At 38.3% G+C, this 18,992-nt stretch overlaps 1 protein-coding gene across 1 annotated transcript in view; it reads left to right on the forward strand.

Moving 5' to 3' along the window:
• WDR64 (WD repeat domain 64) overlaps positions 1–18,992 on the forward strand; it is a 132,945-nt gene that overhangs the window by 47,093 nt on the left and 66,860 nt on the right. Inside the window, exons 9-10 of the mRNA XM_087424246.1 lie at positions 6,286–6,365; positions 16,560–16,699. Of these exons, the coding sequence (XP_087280372.1) occupies positions 6,286–6,365; positions 16,560–16,699 (220 nt within the window). The remainder of the gene's footprint in view (positions 1–6,285; positions 6,366–16,559; positions 16,700–18,992) is intronic.

The raw sequence follows: 18,992 nt of genomic DNA on the forward strand, positions 1-18,992 counted from the left end.
TTCTATTCTGTGTGACTCTGGAAAGTGGTATTGTCAACCACGTTTTTGTCCCTTAAGGGTATTCAAACAAATATTTATTGGGAGACTTCTATGTTCAAAGTCCCATGGTATAGACATTTAATTTTGTTACAGAATGGACCATGTGGACCAACATTGTACCCGAGCGTGTCTGGCACCATCCTGCTGTGGGTGGTGTTTACCGGGGGGTGGGAGGGTGTGCTCATTGAGGCCCCCTGGCCAAGAAGGAGTCCCCCTTACCCGTTCCACCCCATCCCTAAGGAGGGAGCAGAGTGTCGAGGACCTGGGCTCAAGTCTAAGCACCAAACTAAACATCTCAATGCATTGTAAGACATATGTGAAAACACTCTTCACTCTTCAGATGTAGTTGTATGCTACAGAATGCTATAGAAATCCTAGTTGAGATTATTATAATAGGTTTCTCACAAAGTGTTTGACTTCTTAGAACACACTGGTGTGTTCTGTTAGAGTAAGATATACCTAAAGTAACAATAAAAAACAATCTGTTTGAGAATATGCAGCTGAATATGCATATGAAATATCTGTGAAAAGCAGTTCATCTTATTTTTTCCCAAGTTGGCGTCAATTATACGAGCCTTCCTAGCTGAAACAGGTTTTATTTAAAGGCACAATTCACTCATTTGTAATCCATTTAATTATGTGGGCTAGGAAAATAAAGAGTGTACTTCTATCTAACAGGAGAAAAGAAATTTCTTAATGAAAAGTATGAGCCCCATTTCAAAGGCTGAAAATTTGAAGTAAGAAGATTGAAAAATCTGTTCATAATCAGGGTATGATTATGAACAGGGTAATAAATGTTCTTTTCCTGCTGTCAGAATTTTTGCTAAAGCCCCATTCTAAAAGACATGTACTAAACCATCCTCAGAATTATTAGAAGGTGGTCAGACAGTCCATAACCCTTATTCCATCATTCATCCCCAGCAAAGAGGAGAAAACTAGAAATTCTAAAATAATTGAAAAGAAGGATCAAAGTACAGAGCAGTGGGACGAATAGGGAATGCTAGGGTCCTTTGTCTACCTTCTCTGGGGGGAGAGTGAAGGTTGGGGAGAGAGCTTCTGCTACCCCAAACCAAATGAGGAGAGCTGGCCCCAGGAGAACCTGCCCCAGGAGAACCTGTTCCAGGAGAACCAGCCCCAGGAGAACCTGCTCCAGGAGAACCTCCTCCAGGAGAGCCTGGACCAGGAGAACCTGATCCAGGAGGACCTGCTCCAGAACCTCTTCCAGGAGAGCCTGTCCCAGGAGGACCTGCCCTAGGAGAACCCGCCGCAGGAGAGCCAAAAGTGGGGAAACGTTTCAGGTTCCCCAATGGCCACTTGGGGAACCACTTGGGGCCACTTGAGGCCAGAAACTCACAGGCTCCCCTTGGGGAGCTTGACATGAGGCACATGCACATGATGACCACTACCTGCTCGCCTTGGAGGGTTCTGAAGGCCGCAGGCGGACCACATTGTGACTTTCGGGGCCCTGGGCACTTTGCCTTTGTGGGTGCCTCCCACCATAACACTTTCAATATTGCACATTATTTTTGATATAACTTTAAATACTTCAGCTTTTTTTGTCTGTTTTAGGCTCTAAACATTTCATATTTTTTGTGATGTGAGAAAAAATTTAAATATTTCTCATGATTCCAAACTTAAATTTTTTCCTTCTGATTTTAAGAACAATTAGAACATTTTTGTGGACTCCTAAAAGTACTGTGGGCTCTAGGCACTGAGCCTGCTGTGCCTGTGGGACACATTCTTCCCTGGCTGGAGGGACCCAGGACAATGGGGGCGGCGGGGGGAGCTACATTCACACTAACACTGTCCCCTTTGGCGAGCCTGTGTGAATTTCCCATGGGCCAAAGTAGGTGGATTAGTGGGAATTTCCTGTCCTAATGGGAACTGGCCCAAGAGGACTTGATGTTGGGTCAAGGTGACACAGTAAGAGGCTGTGTTTCAAGACAAAGGTGGAAGAAAATAATGCCATTCCCAGTTTTTACCCCATGGAGTTCGACTCATTCAGTCAACCAGATACAAAGTGCATCATTGGCAAAAGTGTAAATGAGTGGTCAGTTAGAGCTTTCTACTTCTTATCTGGAACATTTAAACATTTTCAAAATTCTAAATTCTGACTCTAGATTTATGTTACTAAATTGGGGCTTCTTTTCATGAACTGTGAATAACTTATCAAATGAATAAATTAGGACTGAAGTTTATTTTGCATTAGTTAGTCAGAAAGGTTACTACTATAAACTAGATTTATTTAAAAAAATAACTTTTAAAATATTTTAGAAGTATTCTTTTACATAGAAGTAATCTTATCTATTCCTCTATTTATTTAGTAAAACTTCCCACTTAGCAATGAATTTGGCTACTTTGGGTTACTTTTGAACTTGAAAACAAAAAAGCTAATTTTTTTCCTCTGAGTGATCATTCTCACTTATTACAACTGGAAATTCTGTCTAAGCTATTGATATTTTATTATAGTGTATATTTTTAAAAATATAGGATCAATCTCATTCAGAGGTTGCTAACTGTTAGCCCATGGGCTAAATGCAACCTGCAAACTGTGCTTTGTTAGGCAGTGTTTAGGGGGCATTTATTTGTTTGGTCTTGCATTTGCTTGTTGTGATGAGCCTGCCTTCCCTCTTGTTAAACATCAGCTGGCTCTTCCACAGGACACACACTCAAGTTCCCCACAGCCCTCCCCACTCCCTATTGTTTTATACCCAGCCCACCATACCCATCGAGTTTACCTGCCTGGCTCCTGTAGATATTTGAGTTTACTTATGTCTGCTATCATAGGTCATTGATGTATCCCCTAGACCAGCACTGGACATACAGTTGGTACTCAACACATGCTGTTGACTTTACTGACTGAAGACATTTAGAGAGTGCCCTAAAACTTCTTTCACAGGCCTGGCTGCCACTGGGGAATTACCCTCCCTTAATTATTTCCCTTTCAGGGTATACATTTAGCTCATTGTCTCCTCTCCCCAACTCCTCTCCCCAACTTTACCAGCACTAGACATTCTTAAAATGGAAATCTAATGTTTTAGCAATCTTAGATAAGGCGGAAACAACTTTCCAAACATACCACCCTAAGCCTTTCCAATATGGAAATTCTGTAGCTAACAACCTTCAGAGAATCCACCAATCTAGACCTCTTTCTCCCATGCATTCATATAGGCTATGCAATGGCCCAACCCAGACTACACAAGAAGCACAAAATTTAAGATTTTAAAAGTGAAAGAAGCTATTGAGGTCATATCCCATTCTTGATTTCATAAGTGGGAATACTGTAGCTCAGCAAGATTAGAGAGTCATTACATAAAGTCATATATTTAGCAACAGAACAGGACTAGAATCTAGGCCTCCTGACCACAAGCACTGGGTGCATTCTAAGTCTACATCACAAGTTTGCCCTGTCAAGCTCCCCTCACCTGACGTCAGGGCCCTACAGAAGTCCGCCCTTCCCACCTCCTCCTCTTCCTGGGGCTCCTGTAAAAAAGGATCAAAAAGAGCTCTCATATTCTTTCTTGAAACTGTATCAGTAGCCAGCCCATATCCTGTGAGGTCTCCAAGGCAGCATGTATATACTCTGGGGGGGGGGGGGATGTAAGATGATCCATCAGAATGCGGGTAGAAAATTCTAGAAATTCTCTTTCTTTTAAATTTTTATCTCATTTTTATTGTTTGCTTTATAATACACATACTATATTAATTGAGTAATATATGTAAATAATTTATAAAATGTTATAGGACTGTACATGAGAATAAATTGGGAGAAAAATTTAATATACATTTCTGAGCCCCATCCTTGGAGATTCTGATCTATTAAGCTAGGGAGGGATGAGGACCAGGAACTTATTTTTTAACAACCAAAGTGATTCTGATGCCACAATCAGGTTTAGGAACCGCTGCTCTAAGGCCTTGAGAATTTCTGACCTAAGTAAAGAGGTCCATGAAGTTAACCTCCAAGGTAAGAGGTTGATGAAGTTGGATGTAGGGGTCTAAGGAATACTATTTACCTTAGACTTAAGAAAGAATAAAGTAACTTAATTGGAAGAGCTACATATGGTCCGTGGTTTCTAGTAAAAGACTCTTATACAAATGCCTGAATTTAGTCGAGAAAATTTTTTCTTCACAATTTTTCTGACATTAAACAAAGAATATGCTTAAGCCAAATCATAAATGTGCATCCTTCCAAAGACTGCAGTCCAGACTTCATTTCCACGCTCTCTCGTTGGTTTTGTGACTGTGCTCTGACGACTCTACAGCTTGTGTTTAATTCACATCCATTGCTTTTATACCCCAAATCCAGCAGTTAGGCAGTTGTCATGAAAATCCATTCTTGCTCGAAGACCAGGATGATAATTGCAATGCAAGATGCTTCTGGGTATTGCCCTTAGGTTCAATAGCTCAGAGATAACCCCAAAAATAAGCTACATAAAAGTCAGCCTTTATGAGGGCCAGTTTTTTAAAGAGCTGCATTTAAAGAAGTGTAGTCCAGTGGGCAAAAAGAATTAGAAAGGAGCTGCAATATCTTTCGAAATTACAAATATACATCCCCTTTGACTTGTAATGACATTTCTAGGAACTTGTCTTACGGAAATACATACGTACGAACTGGCGCTTTCACAAGAAAGACCGTTCATTGCAGTGCTATTTGTAATCACAAGAGATTTGAGACAAGCTTGTATCCCTCAGAAATTACATAAATGATAGTTTAATCACATAAAGGAGTACTCTGTGGCAATAAAAAAAGGAATAAGAAAGTTTCTTATGTCCTGATTTGGAAAGATCTTCAGACATATTATTAAGTGAAAAAACAGGGAACAGAATAGTATATGCTAATATGTATTCAGGAAAAAAAAGAAAAGAAAAAGGAAAGTGTACATTTAAGACAAAGGTCCAGTGCTTTCTACATCCCCCCACCCCCGTCTTCAGTGCCTGCTGACCTCCTGCCTAGGGCGCCTTCCGGGCGGCCCCTCTTCACAATAACCCTGTTTCCTCCTGTTGTCCCATCTGGTCAGAGGCGGTAACAGCTTTCAACTATTGCTAGTCTCTGTTATTATCACTATTATTATCACTATGGTCACTATTATTATCATCCCATCTAATCAATAAGGAAACTGAGGCACAGCGATGAAGCCAGGATTTGAGCTCATGCATTCTCACTTAAGCTCAGCACAAAACTACTCAGAGACATTAAATGACACCCAAAAGATAAATACTAAAATTATGTGATAGATGCTATATGCCTTAAGGGAAAATAACATGGTACCAGGAGAGAATAACACAAAAGTCATTATTTAGTTGGTGGGGGCAGAAGGGTGGAGTCCAGGAAAGGCCTTTCTGAGAAAGTAAGTTTTAAGCGGACACCTACAGAAGGGGGGTTGTTAGTGTGGCTAGGATATGGGGAAGAATATCTTCAGCCTGTGCAGAAGCCCTTGAGGATGGCAAGAGCTCAGTGTGCCCAGAAAGGAGGCTCATGAGAGCAGCGTGGCTGGATCATAGTGCATGAGGAAGAGGAGGGCATGGGGTGAGCCTGGAAAGGTGACAGGGACCACCCAGGGCTGGGTGAAAGAACGTGGCTCCTCTTAGAGCACTGGCGAGCCACTGGAGAGAAGCGATGTGAGCTAGTTCATGTTTTACAAAGATCGCTCTGGCTGCAACATGACAACAGGATTTGGGGTGGGGCTGGGGAAAGAGGAATGGGCCATAGCAGACGCTGGGAAATTTGCAGTTTATTGCAGGAGTTCTGGTGAGAGGGGATGGGGAGTGAGCCGAGATGTTGCAGTGGGAATGGGAAGAAGTGGTCAGATTCCAGGTATACTTCAGAGGTAAAAATCAACGGGACTCGACGGCAGGTTGATGTGGGTGGTGAGACACGAGGAAGTGTCCAAATGCGTTCCTGGCATTATGTGCTACCAAATGGACTCAGTCAGCTGCTGATTATCCTTTCTGGATTAAGACCTGCCATATCTCTGCCCATCCTTACCACCAGCACAGCCACAACCCCAGGGTGGAAGACTGGATTTCTTCTTAAACAGAAATAATAGGAAGTGCTGGGCTAATATCACCACATTAAGGAGCAAGTAGATTCTATGGGTCAGTAAAAATTACTTTTAATATTTTCTGTGGGTAAATGGATTTACCACCAACTTAGAAACGAGCCTATTGAGTATAATCTATTTATAAGTTGGAATTAGCTTTATAAAGAAAAATACACAAGGTTGACATCTAATTTGTGTTTCCCAGGCCTGTCAGAGAGTTTTCCATGCCAAGAGGAGCAAACACCTTTTGTTACTGTATAAAAGCAAATGTGATTGTCACTGGAGGTAAGAGGACAGTTTGTGTTGCACAGAGATTTTCTACTTTGCAAACAGTGCTCTCCTTAATTAACACGGTTATTGCATTTTCCTAGAGTTATAGAATTTTCCTGCTGGAAAAACCTTTTAGAGAATTTAAAAAGTTGCGTAAAGTCAAATCTCAGTCTCTTTCTTTGTGGCTTTGGATTTGATGGCACCTAGTCTGAAAATATGTGAGAATTCTCCTGTATTTTATATAATATTTTCTCATTGTTTTGTTTTATATTTTAATTTTAGATCTCTAACCTATCTAGAACTTATTTCAGTGTGCGACAACATGAGTTCCTAGCCGGGGGCCCAGGTGTAGGCCTTAAGGAGCCCCGGAGGCCCCTGAAGCTGAATGACATGTGTGTCTATGTGCATTTTTCTGGAAAGAAAGTCCAAAATTTTATCAAATACTCAAAGGGGTCCGTGACCAAAAGGATCAAGAGCCAATGGTTTAGAGTTGACAGAGAAGAGGGCCAAGGGTAGAACCTTGAAACATGCCAACATTTAAGAGCTAAGCAGGGTCGAAGATAACAAGGCCATCTGCCTAGAGTGAGGGGAAAGACGACCATCTCAGAAGCTTGCAGGGAAGGTGGAAGACGGGAATAATCTCTGAGCCTCAGACTCCTCGTCTACAACACTGGCCTTCTTATCTGGTGTGATGGCTTTGAGCCCAGGCTCTGGAGTCAGACCATCTGGATGCAAATCCTGGCTCTCTTACTAGTGGGCTTTGTGGACTTGGGTCAAGGTGACACAGTAAGAGGCTGTGTTTCAAGACAAAGGTGGAAGAAAATAATGCCATTCCCAGTTTTTACCCCATGGAGTTCGACTCACTCCAAGCTTCAATCTCCTCTGTAAAGTGGAGCTCATAATAGTACCTACTCAGGTTGTTATAAAAATTAAACAGATTCAAAAAAAGTGCTGATCACAGTGTCTTGCACTTAATAAAGTACTCAATATAAATTTGCTAATAATAATACTAACAATAAAAAAACACCTACTTCATATGCTGGTGTTTAAGATTAATTGAGATAATGTATGCCTGGCACACAATAAATTCAATCTATTTGCAACACATAGGCAAAATCACTTTGACAGGCAGGTGTGTGGAGGTTTTGTTAGAATAAAATGAAATCTGAGATACCAGTTAGGAGGCTGTTATAGAAGTCATGAGTGAGATGGTGAGGGTCTGAATTATTGTTGGTGCTATGGAAAACGAGAAGAAAGAGCCAATCTCAAAGACACGGAAAATAAATTATTCATAAGACCTGGAGACGGAATGATATTGGGCATTAATAAGAGGACTCGACCACACCAGGTTTGTAAGGTGGAGAAATGGAAGAAAGCAGTTGTATTGATGGTTACGCAGAAATCAGGAAGAGGGTGCTCACATGGGAAGGAGAGAAAACACAAGCTTGTTTTGAAATTAAATGTCAAGTGTTGATTAGTCTGCCAAGAGGATATTCCTTTGACGGGAGGAGATCTGGTTGGAGATAGGGGATGTTGGGCCTCCCGAGGCTGCCTGCATGGGGGAGAAGAGGAACTCCCAGAGGTTCCTCAAGGAGAGCAGGGTCACCTTAAAGAAAATAAGGAGCATGTAGACTTGAAAAATTTAAATGAGCAAAACAGAAACCCAAACAAACAAATGTCAGGAAAATGGCCTATACTGGTGACCTGAACTTGAAAAAGAGGAGTAAAAAAGATTTTAAAAAAGAAGAAGAAAGCTCTGACATCAAAAAAAATCTGAAAATATACCATTTGTTAAATGCTTAGAGCAAAAATATTCCTTAAGAGCCAAGATGTTAAATGAGTAAGTGCTGTGCTAGCGGTTAAGTGCGCGCGCTCCGCTACGGGGGCCCGGGGTTTGCCAGTTCGGATCCTGGGCGCCCACCGACGCACCGCTTGGCAAGCCATGCTGTGGTGGCGTCCCATATAAAGTGGAGGAAGATGGGCACGGATGTTAGCCCAGGGCCAGTCTTCCTCAGCAAAAAGAGGAGGATTGGCAGATGTTAGTTCAGGGCCGATCTTCCTCACCAAAAAATAAAAATAAAAAATAAATGAGTAAGTGCTATCAGCCCCTTCCATGTAAGAGTTCTTCCAATTCCTTCCTCCAGAACACACAGAGCTGGCAATGTTTGTTTTCCTGCCAAGAGTATCCTGCCTCAGCAGGCTGTGTGAGGGTCCTCCAGCCCGGTGACCTAGCAGTTAAGTTCCCCCTAGGAGGCCCCTGGTTCGCAGGTTCAGATCGCTGAGCGCAGGACCTATGCACCGCTCATCAAGCTATGCTGAGGCGGCGTCCCACATACAGCAGCTAGAAGGATGTACAACTATGACATACAACTATCCACTGGGGCTTTGGGGAGAAAAAAGGTAAAAAAGAAGGAAGATTGGCAACAGGTGTTAGCTCAGGGCCAATGTTCCTCAAAAAAAAAAAACATACTGAGCACAGTATCTTGCACTTAATAAAGTGCTCAATACAAATTTGCTGATAATAATACTAACAATAAGAAAAAAACACCTTCATCATATGCTGATATTTAAGATTAATTGAGATAATGTATGCCTGGCACACGCTAAGTGCTCAGTAAATATTAGTTCAATCCCTTTACAACGCACTGATATTAAGTACAAGAATAGCCGCATCTTGCTTCATGACTGGGTCATCTCCCCTGGGGGCATAAAATTAATTTTTTTTTCAAGTACACTGTGCATTTGAAGTTTATATTTAAATCTGTGCTCAGCTCTGGGCCATCCATAACACTTACTTAAAATTAGCTTATGATTCAAATATTACTTAAAAAATTATGTAGTAGTCTCCCGGAAAGCAAAACAAGAACAATGCACTAGAAGTTAGGAGAGTTGAGTTTAGTCATAGCCTGGCCGCTAATCAACTACGTGATTTTCAACAATCATTTAATCTCTCCCTGTTGCTCATTTTCATTATCTGATAAAATGAGGAATTTGGACCATGTAAATTCCAACATCCCTCTGAGCTTAAAATACTCTGATTCCATTGATTACAGAAATTCCTGTTCCGAGGGAGATAAACTAAAATGTCCTTTGGAAAATTTAGAACCCAGTTTACCAATTAGATGTTATTCAATATATAGTCACAGCTTTGTGTACTTAGAAAAAAAAGCGTTAATCGGCCACAGACTTCTAAAATTTCAACTAACGACATCAAGAAAAGAAAGAAAGGCATATGGATAAGAAGTCTGCAGAGTAGTATGTGGGAGTCATGGTTTGGACTTCAGGAAACTGAGGAGAAGTTTCCTGAAGCTTGGTAGTGCTGATTCTAAGAACAAACAGGAATCCAAGTCTGTAAGCTGTACTAATTAAGGTCATCATTCCAAGTGATCCATACTGAGGGCTAGAGCACATAACGGAACAAATACTAAAGTTAGATGTTTTCAAAAAAAGAAGTGGAATGCTTGTATCACAATTTCTTGATCCTTTTGCCCCATCTTGAGTTGATGACTGTCTTGGAGTATTAGTTGTAATGGAAATGGGCACGTTTCCCGGCCTGGACCACGTATCAAAGGGTGGTGGTGGGCACGCCAAGAGGAAGGGAAGGAGAGAGTAGTGGTGGGGCAAGAGGAAGCTGAAAAATTGCCTAGGAGTCCAATTGCAATGGATGCTGCGCCCGCCACTGCGTGTCTTCAGTTAGGTAAAAAGAACAGCCTTCTAGCCTACTTCAACTCAAGTCCTGCACACGACATCCTCTGAAAAAGCAATACTTAAAGATGTAGCTAAAGTGAGATTTTGACTTCTAAACACTTAGTGTTTATGGATTAAGGCATTTGACTCGAATTAACCTCAGTGTTTATTAGCAGTATGACTGACAAGCAACTAACACTTTTCACCATGTGTAACTCACCAAATTGTCACAGTTACAGAGCCTCTATTAGTAGAAAATGCAATTCCTCAATAAGTGCAAACACGTTTTTCTCAGGAGAATACTGTTGTTGATTAGTGACTCAGCCAAGCACATTGCTAAACGTACTGTATGTAGCAGCTGATGACTCAAAATACACCATCGGCTTTGCTAGGCATAGTTGAATGTGTTAAATGTGCGGGGACATTTGATGAGCTTGAAAAATCAGGAGATCTTGTAGGGGAAACCAAAAAAAGCCAAACCAGGACAAGGTATTTACAAAAAAAATTGCAAATTTCCTGAGCATTATTTTGGTGACCAACAAGAATTTTTTTACCCAATAGCTGTCTCTATTGGCCATTTTAAGAATTAAACTCCTAGGTTGGAAGGTCTAGTGTATAAAAACAATTACCTGCCATCCAAGTTATCTTGGGGGCTCTATATGCATTTGTTAATATTTTGTTCAACAGACACTTATTGCACAGCTGCTATGGACTGAGCATTATGAACCTCATAAAGATCAGGTTGCGTTCTAAGCTTCAAGAACTCAAAATCTAACAGTACAAATAAGACATGTTGTTTATAAATAGCTATAATACAAAGAAGCAACAGATAAATAATAATAATAATACAGATGAAATACTGTAGGCATTTAGAGCTTAGAATCATGTCCCTTTTTGCTTATTCTGGCTCCAAAAAGCCACCACGCAGATATAGAAGGATTCCATTACTATCAACAAAAAGCAAGCGGAGCCAGAGGACCCCCAGTGGTAGACAACAGAGAACCTCTGGAAGATTAGGTTTCCTTCACAACGCACAATGGACAAAATCCCTAGTTTAAGGGGCCTGGGCATTTCTCAGGGGGCAGTCTTCCATTGCATCCTTCTTCATGTGATATACAAGTCATCCATTTTCTTCTGGGGATAGCCTGGCCTCATCCTCCGGGAGTGATAATGCCCATTTCAGGGGATATACCAGCCAACATTATCTACGACTCTCTGGGGGCCTGAGGCTCAGGTTCTGACATACCTGAGCAGTATGATACTTCTTGGCCACTGCCAGCAAAAAGCAAATGCAGGCAAGATACTGCATTATTGAAATTACTCAGTTTGATTCATGTAACTGATCATGTGGAATTTTTCTCATTACCTTTTAAAAATTCCAGATTCCTCTCTACTCTCACTGTAGTCATCTCTCCTTCCAGAGCACACAATCATAAAACTTTAGAGTTGGAAGGAATCTTGGAGATCAAAATTGTACAGATAAGGAAACTGAGGCCCCAGAAAAGAGAATGATTTGCCACAACTCAAGCAACAAGTTAGCCAGGGGAACAGAGCTTGAGTCAGTTCCCTTTGCTCCCAGCCCCGTCCTTCCTGGACCCCAGTATCTGGTTCACTACAGGTGCACCCTCCCTTGCTTTCCTCCATGAACCGAGCCAGCTCATCTCATCAAGAGGGATGCACTTGATCTGGTGACTCACCAACTGAGTTAAGAGCTTGCTAAAGGAAAGAAACATCCCCTCTTTTATGTGTGGGCTTACTGTAAATCGCGGTTTGACAAAAAAAAAAGAAAAGAAATGAAAAATAACAAACAAGGAATTAACCCCTTATGAACCATAATATATTATTTATAGTATCAAGTCCTATCTTCAGATTTGATACTCTTTCCATGAAAACTTACTTTCCCTCTCTATCTTTCTTGCTTGCCTTATTGCCACTCATATTATAAACTCTCAATATCAGGAACCATGTTTCATATATCTGTGTATCAGTTCCTCTCTCTCTCCCCGAAACATTTTGTAAAATGCATCATCCATGGTGGGGACTTAGAAGAAGAATAATAGTAGTAGTAATAACAGTCAGCTCACTGTCCAGTAATTGTTCAGATTATACATGTATGATCCCATTTAATCTTCACTATAAAACTGTGACATAAGTTCCACTTATCCCCATTATATAGAAAAGGAAATGCAGACACACAGAGGTGAGATGACTTACTCAAAGTCATAAAGCTGGTGAGTGATAGAGCCAGGCTTCAAATCAAGGCAGACTTTCTCAAAATATGTATTCTTAACCACTTCATGGGTGACTCCACTAGCCAACTCATTTACTTAGCAAATGTGTATTAAGCACTTTCTAGTTGTCAAACACTGCTCTAAATGAGAAATGTAAGGCTCACCAGATAACGGGTAAACAGATGTATAAATAGAAAAACAGAAAATTATAATTGAGTAAGATTCATGCTATAAAAGAAATCTGAAGAAAACACCCCAAGAACACGGAATAAGTCTTAATTCCTGAGGCTGGAGAACGTGATCAGGGAAGGCATTAGGGAGGAAACGTTGGAATTAAGTCTAAAAAAGGATAAGGTTTGGTCTTCTGAAAAAGTAAACTCTTGGCAGGGTCAATATCTAGAATTTCTTTGTATCCTCAACATCTAGTAAAATGCCAAGTGTACAGTACTTTCTCAAGAAATTTTTCTTCTTGTTGTTAATTAGGGTAACATGGAAGTTTTAAATTTAAGAAAATATCCCACTTACTCGTTGACAATAGTCCTCAAAATATCTTGATTGATGTCATGGTAGACTCAGATTGCCATAACAAAATATTATAGACTGGGTGGCTTAAACAACAGAAATTAATTTCCTCACAGTTCTACAGGTTAGAAGTCCAAGATCAAGGTACCAGCATGGTCGATTTCCAGAGAGGACAATCTTCCCAGCTTGTAGACAGCCATCTTCTCACTATATCCTCACATGACAGGTAAAAAGAGAGAGAGAACAAGTTCTTTGATGTCTCTCTTCATAAGAGCACTAATCTCATCATTAGGGTCCTGCTCTCACAACCTCATCTAAATCTAATCACCTCCCAAGGGCCCAATCTCCAAGTACCATCACATTAGAGGTTAGAGCTTCAGCATGAATTTTGGGGGACGCAACTCAACCCATAGCAGTTGCCTGAAAAATGGAAACTGAGAGTTAGCTGTGCCCTGAGTTTTTTTTGTACCGCCTCTAATAACACTCCAAGATGTGAGAACCTCTGGAATGGAGCAGCTGACCTTATCAAAGGAGTCAGATGAACATTCAACAAAGATTCATATTTTCCCGCTCTTGCCACCTTGGTAGTTAAACTTCTCAGCTAGGAGTCATCATCTCAACACTGAAGTCATTGAAGCTGTTCAGTAAATACTATAAATCTATACCTTTATTATGGTATCACACTAGAGATGCCATAATAAACAAGAAAAATTCTGCCCTCAGGGTACTTGGAGCCTACTGGATGGTTCAGACGAGTAATCAATTATAAAAGATGATAAGGGAAGAGGGCACATGGGCAGGGGCACTGAGTTTTGAAGAATATGAAGACATCCTGGAATATGTGGGAGAGCTATGCTAAGACTTGAAGGATGGATTGAGATACTCAAAGGAGAGGAAGAAAAAGGTAGAGAAAATACTATGTTCGTTTTTCATGGGGCCCAGCAAAATAATCATAGGATTATGGACGCCTCTGTGTCTATCACATTTACCTGGCTTACAAATATCCCACAAGCAAGTCACTTAATTCTCCTCCCTACCTGACTGGTTCTTTCGGCATAGATAAGCGTAGTTACATAAAAAATCCAATATAGGGCCGACCCGTGGCTTAGCGGTTAAGTGCGTGCGCTCCGCTACTGGCGGCCCAGATTCGGATTCCGGGCGCGCACCGATGCACCGCTTCTCCGGCCACGCTGAGGCCGCGTCCCACATACAGCAACTAGAAGGATGTGCAACTAACAACATACAACCATCTACTGGGGATTTGGGGGAAAAAATAAATAAATAAATAAAATTATAAAAAATATATATATATTAAAAAAAAAATTCCAATATATATCAGCTAATTCATCCTGCGAGTGGCTACAGACATGCTACCTGATGGATTAAAATGACCATTTTGAATTTTAGATATTTTATATATAAATTGTGAATTATAACTTAGGTTATATATAAATTATAACTTAGGTAATAATGCAATGATACAATCTTTTTTTTCCTAGTGCCCTAAATGTCCTTGGTAATAAGTAAGGTGCTTAAGAACGCGTCATAGTATTCCTAAATGTGATGTCACTTTCTGATATGTGATTCTGGACAGGTCACATTTAAATCATGAAACTAAATTAAGTTAAATTAAATTAAACCATTTAATTAAAATCATTTAATCTTTAGGAGTTAGTTTCTTTCTTCTATGATATAGGAGAGTTGAAGGGTATAACTGCTAGGGTCCCAACTTGAAATTCTTTGATATTTGTATGACTCAACTTCCAGGATGACATTTAATGATTTGTGAAATAGAGAATCCAATATCTTAAAAATATTCTGTATTTTGTAAACTATTATACATGGTTTAGATTACTTTTTTAAAAAAAAAAATACAATTAGATTATAACTATGCATTAGTTCAGGTAATGCTAGCTGCTATAACAAATAAATCCCAAAATGTATAATGACTAAAACACAATGGAAATGTATTTCTTCTCAGTCATGTAAAATCAACCCTCGTAGTTCACTGGGTAAAAGTCAGTAACCTGACCACACGTAAATACAAGGGAGTCTGGGAAATGTAGTCTAGCTATGTACCCAGTAAGAGACAATACAGATTTGGTGAACGGCTAGCCAGTCTTTATCATAAAACTGGATGTGTGTATACATATACACATATGATGAAATTTTTAATTACATTTTAATTTTTAATATAATCCAAATTCTAATAGATCATAGGTAAAGGATATGGTCAAACAATTCACAGAGGAAGGAGATATAATTAGCAGATATACATGGGAAATAATACTCAACAGTTTTAGCCATCATATAAATTAAATTAAAACAAAGTATCATTTTAGACCTATTAAAATAGCAAACAAGTATAAAATGGATATAAAAATGTATCTGGAAATATATCTAACTTATATTTTTTAAAAGTTACATTAAATATATTTATTTTTATCATTTTAATCATATTTTATTTATAAAAAGGGTACAAATTTCCATCTATAAGATGAATAAGTTCTGGGGATCTAATACAAAGTGTGGTGACTATAGTTAACAATACTGTATTGTATTCTTGAAAGTTGCAAAGAGAGTAGATCTTAAAAGTTCTCATGACACAACAAAAAAGGTAACTAGTGAGGTGACGGATGTGTTAACTAACCTTATTGTAGTAACCATTTTGCAATACATACATATATCAAATCATCATATGTACACCTTAAACTTACACAATGTTATGTGTCAATTATATCTCAATAAAGCTAGAAAAAAAAGGAAGCAACTTTCCCTTAAATCTACATATAATAATAAAATGACAAATCTATTCTACAAAATTTTAATTTGGTCTGTCTCTCTATGCATTCAGTATAGCCCATTCTGTTATTTCTTGATAGAAATACATTCCAAAACAGTGATTTTTGTATTTTGGCAACATTTATAATATATTTTTATGTGTATATCAAAGATAAAAATTAGTGATAGTTATTTTTTTGTTGTTGAGAAATCTTCTTAAGTACTTCCTGAAAATAATATGAAATATTTAAATATGAATGGAAAAGCATTATTCTTAACTCTGAAAATAAAAAGTCTATTTGAAAGAAAGAGAAGAAAATGTTAACAGTGATTATCTATAGGCAGTGGAAGTAGGGATTATGAGGGGAAAAAAGACATTTTTTACCAAAATTATACTCTTCCATATATTGTTTAAATCTTTTACCATGTACTAATTTGATTTTAACAATTAAAAAGATAGTGTCTGTGCTATGACAGTGACTACATATGAATTATCCATGCTTATGGAGATGTGCTAGAAGGGAAGACGGAAAAATGAAAACAGTTGATTTGTTATAATGGTAGAGATTATGTGCAATTTTCCTCTTCCTTTGATTTCTTTTATTATTATAATGTTTGCATAATTTAAGAATGTGAAAACAAAAGAGCAGCTGCCTTAAATACTTTGGGGAAGTAAATAAAGTATAAATAACACATCAATGCATGAATGAGTGGGAAAGTATTGAATCAAGGAAAGGACTCATAAAATATTTATAAGAGTTCACATTTGTATGTGTAAATAAAATTATTACAAAACAGCTTTGACAAGAAGCAGCAGACCCAAAACAAGGCTAGCCTCTTAGCAAGTCAATCATAGAATGCATCCTGGAAGAAACAGACTGTGATTTGATATTAGAAGCAAGATAAGGATACGATTGAGTGAGAGAGAATCTAACCTTTGCCCACCTGTCTCCCTGAGAAAATAATCTCTCCTTGTCCTTCCTTTCAGGAGATGATAAAGTGCTCCGTTTGTGGCATCCCAACATCAGCACCAAGCCCGTGGGGAAACTTGTGGGCCACATGTTCAGTATCACCGAGATCGTGACGAACGAGAAAGAGCAGCACGTCATTAGCCTTTCCTCTGCAAAGGTAACAAAAAGAAAACAACAAAAATGAAACAAAACAAACTGTTTTCCCTTAAAATTAACTATTGTAAAATTTAGAACACATGCAATTTTTGACTGAAAAAGCTAGTAGTCACTGAGAAGAATATTGTCAATGTGGAGAGGAAAATGATGAGCCATTCTTCTCTGTTTCCACTGATAACAGCATATGAAAGAACATGTTTAAAGACAAGAATAACAGATACAGTGTTGGGAGGAGAGCCAATATTATCCTCAATGGTAAAACACAAGAGGCTTGCCCATGACAGATGGGAACATCACCATTAAAAACAGAAAAACAAGGATCTCTGTTATTGTTGCTGTTATTAAACAGTGTTTTAAATGTTCTAACCAACGTAATAAAGCAAGAAAAAATGAGTTATAAATATTAAAAATGAGAAGACTGAATTACTATATTTGCAAATAATGTGATTGCTTGAAAAATCAATAAAATCAGCTTAAAATTTTTAGAACAGATAAGTTCAATAAAGTGGCTCGTTGTAATAATTTATAAGAATAAATTTCTATGCAAGAGCAGTATCCAGTTAGGAAAAAATTAGTCAAAGGGATAGCATTCACAAGACGAAAAAATTACGAAATACCTAGAAATAACCTTAACAAGCAATATTCACTATTAATACTATTGAGATAACTATGAAGTTTTTCTGAGGTACTTTTATTTAAGACCATAAATAGAGGCACACCCTACATTCCTGCATGGGAATATTATACTGTAAAAGATATTCTCCATCAAATTACGCTATATGTTTAATGTTATTCAGGATTATTTAAATAACAGTTTGCCAAGTTTAAAGTTAATGTAAAAATATTGATATATAAGAATACCCTAGAAACTTTGGAAAATATAATTATAAGATGGCACTTTCCCTGTCAGATATTAAAACATATTATAAAGCCACAATAAATAAAACAAAGCAGTAATCAATACAGGAACAGTTAGACACATCTAAGAAACAAAGGAGAAAATGTAAGAATTACTTCATGTATGTACAGGAATTCTGTATATGATAAAAGTAGCATTTCAAATCAGTGAGCAAAGGATGATTTGTTCATTAAATGTTGGGAAAACTGATTAACCACCTAAGGAAAAACTATATAATAAGATCATCACTTAATAATAAACAGCAAAATACTTTCCATATGTATTAAAGATTTTAAATGTAAAATGAAAAACCATAGAAGTGTGAGAATTTTCCAGAAGAAAATACAGGTGAATATTCATATAACTTCAGGGTAATTCCTAAGTATAATACCTATGGCTAAAGGAAAATTAAATATGACTACATAAACATTCCAACTTTCTGTAAGCTATAATAATAGCTGTCATTTATCAAATGCTAACAAAGTGCCAGGCACTGTGGTATGTATTTTACATACACAACTCATATGATGCTAATAACAACCCTGTAAAGTAATTATCCCAATTTTGCACATATAAAGGAAAATGAGACCTAAATAACTTGCACAAGGTCATATAGCTACCTAGTGGCTAAGTGTAGCCACTCCCATATCCCGACCCCAGACAGCCTCCCTACACACATAAAAAAGTATAGACAGATAGCAGCGGGGTCAAGAATGCAACAAAAATGCCAGAAACTGGAATAATATCCTTAAACCAACAATTTTAGCAGATCAGTATGTGAACAAAACGAGGAGGGGAGAAGAGAAGGGGCGGGCAGAAAAACAGACACGTTTACGCAGTGCTGTTGCAGGTAGAGCTGGCAAGAACATTTTGGGCATTTATTCTAATAAAGTAATCAGATAAGTGCCCAAAGATCTATGTAAAAGGACGTTCCTTGCACTATTGCTTATACTGTTTTAAGAAAGAAAAAAGAAAAAAGAAAGGAAAGAAGAAAGGAAAAGAAATAGAAAGAAAGAAGAAGGGAACGGAAGTGAGAAAATCCATGTCTAAAAATAAGGCTTTGACTCAGTAATTTTTTATTTATTTATTTTCCAGTTTTACTGAGATATAATTGACATACCGCAAACTGTGTAAGTTTAAGGTATATAGTGTAATGACTTGAATTACATATATTGTGAAATGATTACCAAAGTAAGTTTAATTAACATCTATCACCTCATATAGACACCAAAAAAAAAAAAGAAAAAGGAAAAAAACTATTTTTTCTCCTCGTGATGAGAACTCTTAGGATCTACTCTCTCTTAACAACTTTCCTATATATCATGTAACAGTGTTAACTACAGTCATCATGTTGTACATGACATCTGAGTGCTTATTTATCTTCTAACTGAACGTT

The sequence above is a fragment of the Ceratotherium simum genome, chromosome 36 (genome assembly GCF_057802395.1).
Source record: "Ceratotherium simum simum isolate JZ-2026a chromosome 36, ASM5780239v1, whole genome shotgun sequence".
Taxonomy (NCBI): domain Eukaryota; kingdom Metazoa; phylum Chordata; class Mammalia; order Perissodactyla; family Rhinocerotidae; genus Ceratotherium; species Ceratotherium simum.